Source organism: Gymnoscopelus microlampas (genome assembly GCF_963454915.1).
Source record: "Gymnoscopelus microlampas genome assembly, chromosome: 6".
NCBI classification, from domain to species: Eukaryota; Metazoa; Chordata; class Actinopteri; order Myctophiformes; family Myctophidae; genus Gymnoscopelus; species Gymnoscopelus microlampas.
This window is the reverse complement of record NC_139943.1, coordinates 24,187,266-24,200,184: the sequence shown is the minus strand read 5'-3', so window position 1 is coordinate 24,200,184 and position 12,919 is coordinate 24,187,266. Positions and strand designations below refer to the sequence as shown.

Genomic DNA, 12,919 nt, shown 5'->3' with positions numbered 1-12,919 from the left:
GTGGGAACATTTCGTTCTCACAAATACAGAAAGACTTGTACACACAGACAGGCACACACACAGAGCCAGGGCTTATTCATGTGCTCAGTGAAAGCAAACATGCCAATCCAGAAAAGGTTGAGAACCTCTGGTCTAATCCACTCACTGTTTTGCTGAAGTTAAACACTTTCAATCTGGAATCCCTTTTTTTGGGCACGTCATCCTAAAATATTTTCAAGCACATCTATAAGCTCACAACACCTTTTTCATTCATTTGATTTTATAATTTTATTGTATATATATATATATATTTTAAACATTATAAAAAATGTATGAAAAAGTATTTGAAAAAGCACAGCCCCCTCATGCCAAGACAATTTCAATCACCAGAACCAAGGACGGGTGTTTTCGATTAATCTATCATGATTAAAATGGAGTTTGAATTTACAATGGGTTTGTATAGGAAGGGGGGCGTGTCTGGTAAAATGAACATCAAATATCTAAATACTGAATCAGGCAACTTAAAAACTGTCCGGGGTGCTCACAAAAGCCTAAGTAAACGTTAAAATGACCCCAAACATGTTTGAAAGTGAAATATATCTTTAAGTGGTTACATCAGCCAGCCAGTCACTACGTCTAATTAACATACAAAAATAATTGCAATCAATACCGTAAGTACTGGACTGTAAGCGGAGAAGCCTTCAAGCCAAAGGGCAAGAGACTAAACGGACAAGATAGGACAGTGGTATGATGAGAGGATGAACTGGGAAGCAGCACTCATTATATAATCCTGGTATTGGCTCTAGTGACAATGCTGTTCTGTCTTTATTTTTGCAGTGCATGCATGCATGCATGCATGTGTGCTGGAGCCGCTGGATCGATCAGCGGCATATTTCTTGAGCACACTGTCAGTAGTAGTACCAATTTTGTTTTTGAAATATTTGATACTTCTTGAAATATTTACATTTAATTTCATAATCGTAGTCAATGGGGCTCAATTTCCCAAAGTTGGGCACAGATCAAGTATTGCTGACATCAGCAATACTGAAGTTATAACTGACTGTTATAACTGCGTCGACAGTCAAACCGACTAGCTAAGTGCATTCATGCCCATCTTAGTTTTATTTTAGTTTGGGTTTCTGTATTGGAAATAACTACAACTTTCACCTGATGAAGTTGAGATTACAGCGTGGACGAGGTTATTGGGACTCATGCTGCCAATGTACAACCTTGCAGTGATTGTGAGCTTGTAGATTGGCTATATTTGGCGAGCGACACACCAGCGACACACCATCGTACAATGAAGTATTATTCCACTGGTCTATACAGTAGCAGTGCTCTGAAAAGACATGGGTTGCATACAGCTGATAGTGATAACCATTTCACTTTGAAACCCAGCCCAAGTCCAATACAATATTTTATCTTAAGTGTTAACATTCATTATTTGATGATCAACTTCAATGTGGTGTCCAGCAGACCATATCACATACAGACAAAAACTATGGTAAAATAATCATCCAATGTAGCTAATAGTGCAAAGGAATTAATTAAATGCAGGCTATGTAATGTTGGGCTCTCATAATAAATGATTTAACATTGTTCAACTTTTACTTTATGGCTGTGAGCATTTTTGCAGTGAATTCTATTATTTTTTTATATAATGATCGGACTAATCTCATACCGTCAACAAAGCCGACTGCTGGTCAGGCTAGTGCAAGTGTTTCACCACAATTGGTGACCTATCGAAACATTTGACCCCAGTGGCTGCTGTTTTTGATCAGATCAGATTGATCCAAATCAGTGCCCGTGAAATTGAAACAACCCTGTTCACCCGAAGATGTATGAAACACTAAATGAACAAGCTCATCTCTGTCAATAAAGTGGACTGGAATCACACCATAATTAGTAACAGAAAGTGTGTTTAGATACAGGAGTAGGTAGGCCACCCTGGATGGCCAACTGTAGGTGCAGGGAGGTTGCTGGGTGGCTGTAGCAGGGGGCTCTGGTATTGTCTTATCCAGTACAGGTGGTGTTAGGATAGTAGGAGCTGGCAGCAGAGAGGGTTTACTTGTATCAAAAGTTATTTCTTATTTATACTTAACAGCAATATCATTACTCATAACAAGTCATTAGTAAGTAGTTTAATCACAACTTAACAACTCTATTAGCTAACAGTTTGTGAATGATCAATTCAATATTTACATGGAATAGTTATTCTAAAGTGACACAAAACATTCCTATACTTAACTACTTGCTAATTGTCTTTGTGAATAAATAAAGCTACGGGTCTGTAATGAACAAATGATCACCCAGCATGAGTTGTTCCCCTCTTTTTCCAACAAGCTATATATTTATAGCGACAGGAAGGATATAGGTGATAGAGATATCTTTGACATGCAACAAAGGTCAGCAGCAGCATCCAAAGACAGACCATGATGCAGGCAGTTATTCAGTGTCATACTGTATGTGGGAGGGCCTGCTATTACAGAGATTAAATTGGTGACCTTCCAATCAAAGGGCTGTATCTACTGTATAACTGCCAAGTCTCCCCTTTACCAGTGTTGCCAAGTCTGCTCATTATAAGTGACTTTGAGCTTGTTTTTCTGAAAAGTCACTTGTAAATATTTGGTAGCAGCGTTTTTTTGGGGGCTTGTTTCTAAAGTGTAGTTGCTTATTTGGGCTTGCTTCCTAATGTTGTTTAAACCAGTGGTTCTGGAAAAAAAAAATCATGTCAAGGACCCCCAATTTAATATGTATTTGTCCACGGACCCCTATCTGCAAATGTTTTATGCCAAGGACCCCCCATACAAAACGTTGTTGTTAAAATGTCTTAACAACTTTCCACTTTGTTTTCCAAGATTTCTTTTGAAAATGGCAGCTCTACAAGCTCACAATAACTGATGTATGGGTTAAAGTGGTAAAACTGATTTTGATATGCTGCATTAACTAATTTAGCTGGGGACCCTGGGGAGCTGTGTGCGTGTGTGACAACATGTCTGCAAGCTGAAATACACAACAGGGTTGTTTGCTTGACTTGTTCTACGAATTGTGTTTTGGCATCCCATCTGATGAGTCTCTGTGTTAGTATGTATGTAAAGTAAACTTGCTGTGTTAATCTTGTAATAATCATATTGACATGAGTCAAAGATAAATCATGCTCCTGTGCAGCGACAGCTGAGCAGAGGGCCAGGGAAGACCAGGAGATGGCTGGAGCTCCCTCCAGCTAGCATTAGCTGCAATACCACTAGAATGGATTGCAGCAAATTGTGTTGTGTAAGTAGCTACTCACGTGATGAATGGTAGTAGAGTCCCAGTGAGCACTGTAAAATCCTGAGTGTTAATATGATTCTCAGTTCCATTTGCTCTCAGAATTAAATCAACACTGAGGATGTTGCTGTGAGGTAAATTTCCTGGTAGCTCCAAATGGCTTATTTCTACCAGATCGCTAATCAAAAACAAAATGTTATTTTTTAATGTTAAATGTTATTTTTATTCTATTCTACAGTACTGTGTAAATTCCCAACTTGTATGTGATTGCTTCCAGTAGTGCTGTGAAGCAGTATGGGAGGAGAGGATTTTGAATGGAATTTCAAAGCACGTTGTATGCCATATTATCATAGTGGAATTATCTGTTTAGTTACACGTCACGAGGGTGGGTGACAGCAGGAGAGATCAGGAGCGGCTAGCCAATCAATGCCTTGCTCAGCTATGGCTCAACAGAAATGGTGGCAGATTTTTCATGGCAAAATCCCAACCTTATATTGTATCTACAGATGGCTTTACAGCCCTCAAGGTCAGTTTGCCATGTACACAGCACCTGCTATGCTAGCATTACCTGTCCCTCACCTGACTTCTCATTCGTAACCAGCAGCCTGATTTATACTTTGTCGTTTGATGGTGCCCCGAGCCGAAAATAGCAGATACAATGCATAGTTATCTGCTATTTTCGAAATTGTAATTAAAACCAGACTTATCTATACAGTACATCAATTTTGTATTTCATTTGCCCTGATGATAATGTTATTGACCTGTCTCATGTCATGTGTCAACAAGGGGAATACATTGCAATCCAGAATGATTCTAGGTCAACTGAGCAGTGCTGTTTCGGTAAACAGAACAGAAAACATCCAGATATACAGATATACATACAGCTGTCTCTGCTGCTGCCGGGTCACTGAATACAGTGCTAACTATTCACTGCACGTGATAGATCATTAAACATGATGAATTAGGAGAGGAACCCAACAAGATACTGCTGCTGCATCCCAAACTGACACACACACACGCACAAGCACAAGCACACACACACACACACACACACACACACACACACACACACACACACACACACACACACACACACACACACACACACACACACACACACACACACACACAGTACATATACACACAGAGCATAAACAGACAAACCCATTTACTGTATACACAGCCAACCTTTGCTACTACCCTCTCATCCTGAGACTGGATCCTCCCAACAGAGCGCGCGCGCACACACACACACACACACACACACACACACACACACACACACACACACACACACACACACACACACACACACACACACACACACACACACACACACACACACACACACACACACACAGATTCCCACCCAGCCAGTGTGTCCTTACCTGGGATCGGGGTGGTTTTGGCTGCTGTGGGAACAGCGCCAGGGTGGTGGGTCTCTTGGGCCGGAAAGTATCCATGGCGACGATGGACGATTCCCCTCCCAGGGATGACAGTGTAGCTTTCCTCTCTCCCCCCTCCTCCTCCTCCTCCTCCGCCTCTCCCTCCTTCTCCTCCTCCCCCTCTCCTCTTTTATCACGCCACTTCAGGCACTCCGCTGCCCGGACGAGGTCCTCCTTACCTCCTGTTGCCTCCTTCTCCCCTTCTCCTCCCTCTGTCTCTGTCTCCTCAGCATCGATCAGCTCTAAGCTAAGGCCCTCCTCCGGGGGCCTGTGGTCCCACCCTTCCACTCCCCTGTCTGGCTCGTTATTGGCCAGCCACGATGTCACATGATCATCTTCCTGGCAGGAACAGAACAGGAGCAGGGAGAGAACGAGAGAGAGGGGGGGAGGTAGGGACAGAGGGAGAAATGGGTGGTGTTGAAGAGAGATGGGGTGAACGAGGATTGACAGAAAGCACACACAGAGAGAGCGAGAGAGAGAGAGAGAGAGAGAGAGAGAGAGAGAGAGAGAGAGAGAGAGAGAGAGAGAGAGAGAATAACAGTGGGAGGAGGGAGAGCGATGGGGAACACAGGGCTAACAAATCAGTGTGAGGCATGACATCATCAGCTCATCTGCCTGTGGCTATTTCTGTGAGTCAGCCTAATAAACACTGTGTGTGTGTGTGTGTGTGTGTGTGTGTGTGTGTGTGTGTGTGTGTGTGTGTGTGTGTGTGTGTGTGTGTGTGTGTGTGTGTGTGTGTGTGTGTGTGTGTGTGTGTGTGTGTGTGTGTGAGAGAGAGAGAGAGAGAGAGTAATGTGATTGTACAGTAATAAAGAACAGTAAAGGTACAGAGATGAAGACCACAGGCCAGTCAACACCATCCATCACTAAAGCCATCTTTGTCTCTCTTATATTTCTCCTCCTAGCAGGCATGCATGGTCAGCCAGCCACACAGCCACTTGGATAGCCAGCTACTCGGATAGTTAGCCTGTCAGTTATTCAGCCAACATACAAAGCAGAAATCCAGGGAGTCTGATTGTTCATAAAGGAATAGTATGGTTCAAGTATGTACTGTAGTAGTGAATGAAGTGGGTGAATGTAGTGAGTGAGTGAGTGAATGAATACATAATAACTTTCTAACAATAACGTTATCTGTATAGGAGGGAAATAAATACAAATAAAACATAAATTGATTAAAGAAACTTTTACATACAGTAAAGGTGTCTGTAAAGGTGTGTTTTCAGAATTTTACAGATCACAGGCAGAGAGGTCTGATAGACAGGTGATCCCAAACGTTTCCATGCCAACAATCCCTAAATAGCCAAATGACTAATAAAAAAGAAAAGAAAACCTCCACGATATTAGGAACACATTGCTTCGCGACTGCTGTTGCTATCTTTAAAAAAGTTTGAAAATGATTGCATTTTTTTGACAATGACATTCCCAAAATAGGGATGCCAGGTTGAAAGTGGTTAAACTGACACAATAATATTAGGAATTACATTTGAATTGAAATTGTAAAAACAGAAAATCTGTGGATGAACACAAATGAATGAGGTCTCATCTTAATCGTGCCCATGTGGGGATCTATCATCTATTAGGATGACACAGTATTTAACAGAAATCATGTGTCCTACCTGGTATTTGTCTGTGATCTCAGTGACATCAGATAGATCTTCGTCTTCAAACTCGTCCAAACTGAATTCATGAGTCAACCTAAAGAATGCACACACACACTCACCTTGCATGCACATCCAACATACAAGTCAACCACAAGTCATCAAGAGCCTGTGTCTTTGGTTTCAAGTTAAATTAAGCCTCCCACCGTATGGGCTCAATAGAGTGGTCCAGGGATGACCCCAGGGGATCATTTATTTCTGTAGTTGGAAAAAGCAGGAAATTAGCATGTTAAAGTAAATGGGATTTTTCCAGCCATAGTCAGTTCTGTTCATAACTCACCGTTTTGTAACTCCAAGTAGCTGTTAAACCATTGCTTCACAAAATAGTCATGTTCCATATCCCATATGCAACGACAACAGATGCAAAAGTGAACGAGACACTACTGTTTGTTTGTATATAGGCCATAGTCTTTACATTATGTTTGCGTGCCTTCGGGTGCTAAAATGAGTACTTGAAGTTCGCTTAAAAATAATTAACAAGCCAACATGGTTAACTGCGGGGTTACAAGCATTGATAGGCTACTGTACATTCACGTCAACACAACACCACCCTGCAGCGTGTTTCTGCACGCACATAACAGCAACCAATGACAACAATATCTAAGCTATAAAATGATTAAAACATTGGCACGGCGGCCAGTTAATTCTGTACATGAAGACTAGGCTACTCGTCAGTGGATACTCCTCCAACGTCCAACTCCATTTATTATCATCATTTCCAGTTGATAACATATTCCATCGACAGTAGCCTATCCTTCCTGTTTATCCATTGTCCCGAGTTTTTAATTAGTTGTAAATTGGAGATTGAAAGCTCTGGCTACTAGGCTTGCGTTGGTGACGGGAACTCAATCACATCATAGCCTACTCATGCAAACTTTACTAAATTACTAGTCTTGGATCAAGACGGTCATCGGTCATAACATATGACAGTCTTGTATCAAGGATACTAAATTACAAAATGTGTCTTGGACAATCTGGACAATCACTATATCAAACCCGCTCCAATCCCTGGGGGGCATTTACAGCTAAAGTAACAGTGAGTATACAGAGTTAGAGACAAGAAAGGATGACGGGAAGGGCCTCCTTATCATATTCAAACACAGGCCATATTCTGGAAGTACTTAAAGTAATACAATGCAGGTCCACAAATAACGATTTTTAGCAGCCTCTGCTGGTCATTACCGTCACTGCAGGCCGTTCGTTTATTCCTCCGTTATCCAGAATTCCATTTTTTCCCCCGGAAGACGGAAGTGTTTCAAAAAGCGTTATTTTCATTTTTTGTACTATCTGTGGATCGTTTCTCTTAGCATGTGGAGCTGTTAGTTACCGTTAGCTGTGTTTTATTTTTATGTTGTTTTTCGATCTTCAAATCCTACAATCTCTTAAAAACAGCGTGAGATTCCTTTTTGTTATTAGCGCGGTAGTTCCTGGCCAAACAGGAAACCGGTGCGGTAGTTCCTGGCCAAACAGGAAACCGGTGCATTTTCCGTTTCCGCCGTTTGACGTCATTTTCGCGGGAAAGGCTCACCGAGCCACCTTTTCAATAGAAATTATAATAGAAAAGGCCTTCGGGGGTGAAATTCATGGAGTGGGTGTTGTGAAACATTTGCCACTCACAAAAGATATACAATTTAACTTTAGTTTTGTTGATAAAGTTACCTAGTATTACTTGTCAACTGTCATGGACTCATGGTCCTACCTGGTGAGCTCAAAATAATAAAGGTTCGCACAACAGCATTACTCCTAAGTGTTTAGTTTGCTTTAAAACACAGACAAAATTAAATGGTACAACGTTTTCGGCCACAGTTGGCCTTCATCAGGTGAAATCATTTGTGACCCACCCCCCTTAGTTGTGGGTCACCACACGTGACCACAGTGACTTATGGGGCAGAAGTAGGTTACTTTTAAAACACCAATCTGTGAATAATTACTATTGTGGGTACATGACATACAAGTATAAAGACATGTTTTGACATATATTGAAGTTTACATTTTTGTATGAATTTTTAAAGTTTTGAGGCTTAGCAATCTGCTCGAGGAGCACAAAGAGTACATTTTACAATAATAAAGGTGCTGAAGAACTCTAATCAAGGTACCTTTAGAGGCACACTAAAAGACAAGGAGGCAACAATACACAGTGAATACACAATATTCAGTGAATCCATACTACAGTCTGGTTAAAAATCAGTAAAGTCATCATAACAGGAAGACAAGCAAAGTCTTCAAATAGCTGGTTATTTGAGTCCAGGCATAAAGTGACCCTTCTCCATGTTTCAGAGTGTTTACAGAAACGCTGATATGTCATAGTCCTCATTTAGCCCATCAGGCTGCTGTGTGCGGAGGGTGTAGATCCAATAGGCCTCCCTTCTGTGAAGGAGGTTATGGATATCTCCACCTCTGCGTGGTAACTGTACCCTTTCTATTCCTACGTATCTAAGTGATGCGACGGTGGAAAGGGAAAAATAAAATAAAATATCAAAATTTTAAAACTTTAAAAAGACAAAACATTAAAAGCAAAAAAATGTCTTAACATGTCTTTATACTTGTATGTCATGTGGTGGGATACCCACAATAGTAATTATTCACAGATTGGTGTTAAAAGTAACCAACTTCTGCCCTATAAGTCACCGTGGTTACATGTGGTGACCCACAACTATCGGTCACAAATGATGTCACCTCATGAAGGCGAACTGTGGCCGAAACGTTGTACCGTGTAATTCTTTCTGTGTTTTAAAGTAAACTTAGGAGCAATGCTGTTGTGCAATCTTTTATTCTTTTGAACTGTCACTCTGTGTCCAGCACCAGCAACGAACTGGATGTGCGCAACCCACTGTTCTGAACCTAGCTGGTGAGCTACCAGGGCACCCTGAACAATGTTTGCATTGCTAAAACTTATGCTACCAACCTGGCTTTCATTTGACCTTTGTTATCCTACACACTGCATGTCCACTCAAATATGTACACCGTTTAGTGGTGTAGCTCTAGAAAGCCATGACAGAAATGTACTGTAGATCAGCAAATAGCAGAAGATAATCAAGCCCACTTTGTAATAAGAAGTACAGTCACCAACCATTTCTCCCACTGCTCCTCCATCCAGTTATCCCCATCCTCAGGAGGATCCATCCCTGAGAGCAGCACCATGGGCTGGGCAGGGAAGAGGATGAGCCCCACTGAATAGACCTAGCTCCGGACAATCCTGAAGTCTGGTGTCCTGGCTCTACTGTCTCCTATAAAAGTGATGTTAGAGGCACTAGAGAGGATCAGTCCCAGAACTTCACAAAGTTTAACAGAAAGAAAGCAAGTGTCTTCTTTTGCTTTCTCTGTCCCAAGAAGAGCCTTTGGTCTCTTGGTAACGTTAAGAGCAAGAAAAACTTTCTTTGGTCTCAGACAGACAGGGGCATGCCTCCTCCTCTCTCAGGGATAAGCCTGTTAATGGCCTCTCTGCTCTCACTCTCTTCTCAGGGAGCTTATCATATCAGCTTCTCCTGATGGAACAGGGATATGTCCCTGCCCCTCCCTCCGTGTAGGGACAGAAGGCTCTCTGATCGATGAAACGGCCATTTACAGCCACTTCCCCTCCTCCAAACACAACACTGCTCCACAACACTCTCTCTCCCTGTTTGGTTTTCTATTCCTGCCTGTCTTCTTTTAGCACTGTGAATCACTCCTTACTTTTGTCTCAGCTTTCACTGAAGCCCCACATTCACTCCAAGGTTATCGTTAATGAAAACTAACAAAATAACAAAAACTAACGCTTAACACTAACACACTGAAAGAAAAAAAAACTGTTATGTCTGTTCACAAAAACAACAAAAACGAAATTATACAGAAAATGCCTAAAATATAGTTTATTTCATACTAACCTATTATTTTGGGTGGATGTGTAATCAATATTTTAGCTGTGCCTGTTTCACACCAGTTTTTGGCACCTTAAGGTCTGTGGTACTGAATCTCGTCCCTGACAAATACCCCATATACTAAGACCAAATTACAAAAAGAACCCTAACTAAAACACCTAAAAAAATAAAGAAAAACTAAACAAAACTAGCCAAATTGCTTTAAAAATGTATTAAACTAAACTGAAATTCAAAACAAAAAGTCAAAACAAAATAAAAAACGAATGCAAAATTGTAAAGAAATAATTGTAATAACATTGATTCACAGTCATCAGTGTCATGCTACAGTACCTTCCCTGAAGACAAACAAGCCTTCAGTATCCTCTTCTCCTCTGAGAAAAGTATATATCATATCAGTGTTGTTTCTTTGTTTATTCCGTTTCACTATTTTCTATATCCAGAGGCCCAAACAACTATCTCTCCTGTCTGGTTCATTTCATCCTGATGATGGAGGTAGGAGGGAAAGATGGGTAGATGCTGGTAGAAATGGGGCACCATGGATAGCTCAGACCAGGTGTGTTCAGCACCATGGATAGCTCAGGTCAGGGTGTGTTCAGCACCATAGATAGCTCAGGTCATTTGTCTTCAGCACCATGGATAGATCAGGTCTGTTGTCTTCAGCACCATGGATAGCTCAGGTGAGGGTGTCTATTACAATAAGAAAAGAAAATAGAAATAAAACTTACAGATTCTAACTTTAAACCCAGCAAGCTTAATTTCCCAAGGAAGTATGGCTCAATAGTAGATAATAATAATAATAATAATAATAATAATAGAGGAGGATGGATGAATGGGTAATGCTTGCTTTTCAGTAGTTTCATCAGCCACAGAGAGAATCGAGATGCAACCATGGCTAATCCAACATCAACCCAAGAGCTGTTTGTGAAGTTTAACATACATTTACCCCTCAGAAAGATTTCAAGTTCAGGTAAGGTCAGCCTAAATGGAGGACACCTACGGTAGGTTCTGGTCCCCTTCTTTCACTTCCTGTCCACTCAGGGCCTATGGTATCCATTTCCAGTACCACTGAGGTATCATTTACACATCCTGACCATGGACACACACACACACACACACACACACACACACACACACACACACACACACACACACACACACACACACACACACACACAGAGAGAGAGACCGAGAGAGAGAGAGAGAGAGAGAGAGAGAGAGAGAGAGAGAGAGAGAGAGAGAGAGAGAGAGAGAGACAGACACACACACACACACACACACACACACACACACACACACACACACACACACACACAACAGATACAGAAATCCCAGATTTTCCCTGTTATTGTCTTGAATTAATAAATGATGAAAGGAAAACAAAATAAAGATGAAGCCTCAAACAACAGTTACTATGAGCCCATTCAACTTCAAACTTTATGTTGACCATGACACATTGAAAACACAATATTTTATTTTCCTATTGATAGGCTTTATACAATGTTGGTCCCCTCATGCATTAGGACTATCAGTCATCAGAACCAGATGCGTTTGTTTTCAATGAGTCTAATGGTTAATGTGGAGTTTGTTGAAGGGGCGTATGTACTGTAGGAGGTAGACCTTTTTCATGGCAGCCATATTAACATAAATAGCAGGGTTATGATACATCTTGTACAGGTGGTAGGCCTACCAATGATACTAATTAAGGTTGTGTTTCATTCAGATCACTGTCCAGGGTGCTGCTATTGTGGCCATGTTTTCTCATTGGAAAAGCTCTGCTACACTGGAAGTGGAACGGAGCCTTAATTAGTATCATTGGTAACACCTGTACATGATGAAACATTACACTATTGATGTCAATATGGCCGCCTGAAAAAGGTCACAAATCCAGCGATAAAGCAGATGATAAGGGAGACACACAGTGAGGTAGACATCCTGAATGGGAAAAACAAAACAAAACAAAAACTATGAAAAACTATTTCACTCACCTGCAAGAGACTAGCTCGCGGCAGATCCGACTCAAGATCTGACTCGAATAACTAGTCGCAACTTGCAACCACTTGCAAATCCTTGGTGGACCGGGTTGAAGATATGCCTATTATAGTCCAGTTGTCTGGTTTAAGAGACTATAACTGGCTCATTGCTTGTGCAAAGTTATAAAGAACCTTGATTTAAACACAGCTGACAGCAGCAGCAGACCCGGCTGGACGCGTACAGTCTACATGTCTTAATGGTGACCAATGTGTAGTATACCGCGGTGAAGTTGGTTCCAGGTGTTTGTATGTATGTGGGCACTCACTGGTCAATAAAGCGCAGCAACAGTCGCATCAATTTTGTTGGCAACAAGCAACAACAATGTAGTAGCTAGCACTAGCGTCACAGACCAATCGGTGGACGGGTCGTCTTTTAGAACATTATGTGGCTGTCTGTTCTCATGTATATTTCTCGTCAGTGGGTTCTGGGTTGATATCTTAAAATTAATTGTAGCTGATTTGTAACTTTTCCCTTAATTAAGTTAACATTAGCATTTTTACGGGATGGCTAGTGCCAGTTCAGTTGCTGTCCTAACTATCCAAGTCTGCACATAATTAGGTGTGTACAGTGCACATCCCTGGGTATTAACTATTGCATAAAACATTTACCGTTTAGGCACAAAGATAAAACAGCTTTTTAGAGTGCAATTTGTCTCCATCTGGCGGTGAAACAGAATCAAAGG

General features: G+C 41.3%; 1 protein-coding gene across 1 annotated transcript in view; it reads right to left on the bottom strand.

The window, feature by feature from the left end:
* LOC311046924 (uncharacterized protein) overlaps nucleotides 1-4,724 on the bottom strand; it is a 20,116-nt gene extending 15,392 nt beyond the window's left edge. Inside the window, exon 1 of the mRNA XM_084059503.1 lies at nucleotides 4,635-4,724. Coding sequence (XP_083915629.1) covers nucleotides 4,635-4,709 — 75 coding nt within the window. The 5' untranslated portion in view covers nucleotides 4,710-4,724. The remainder of the gene's footprint in view (nucleotides 1-4,634) is intronic.
* Nucleotides 4,725-12,919: the final 8,195 nt, after the last annotated feature.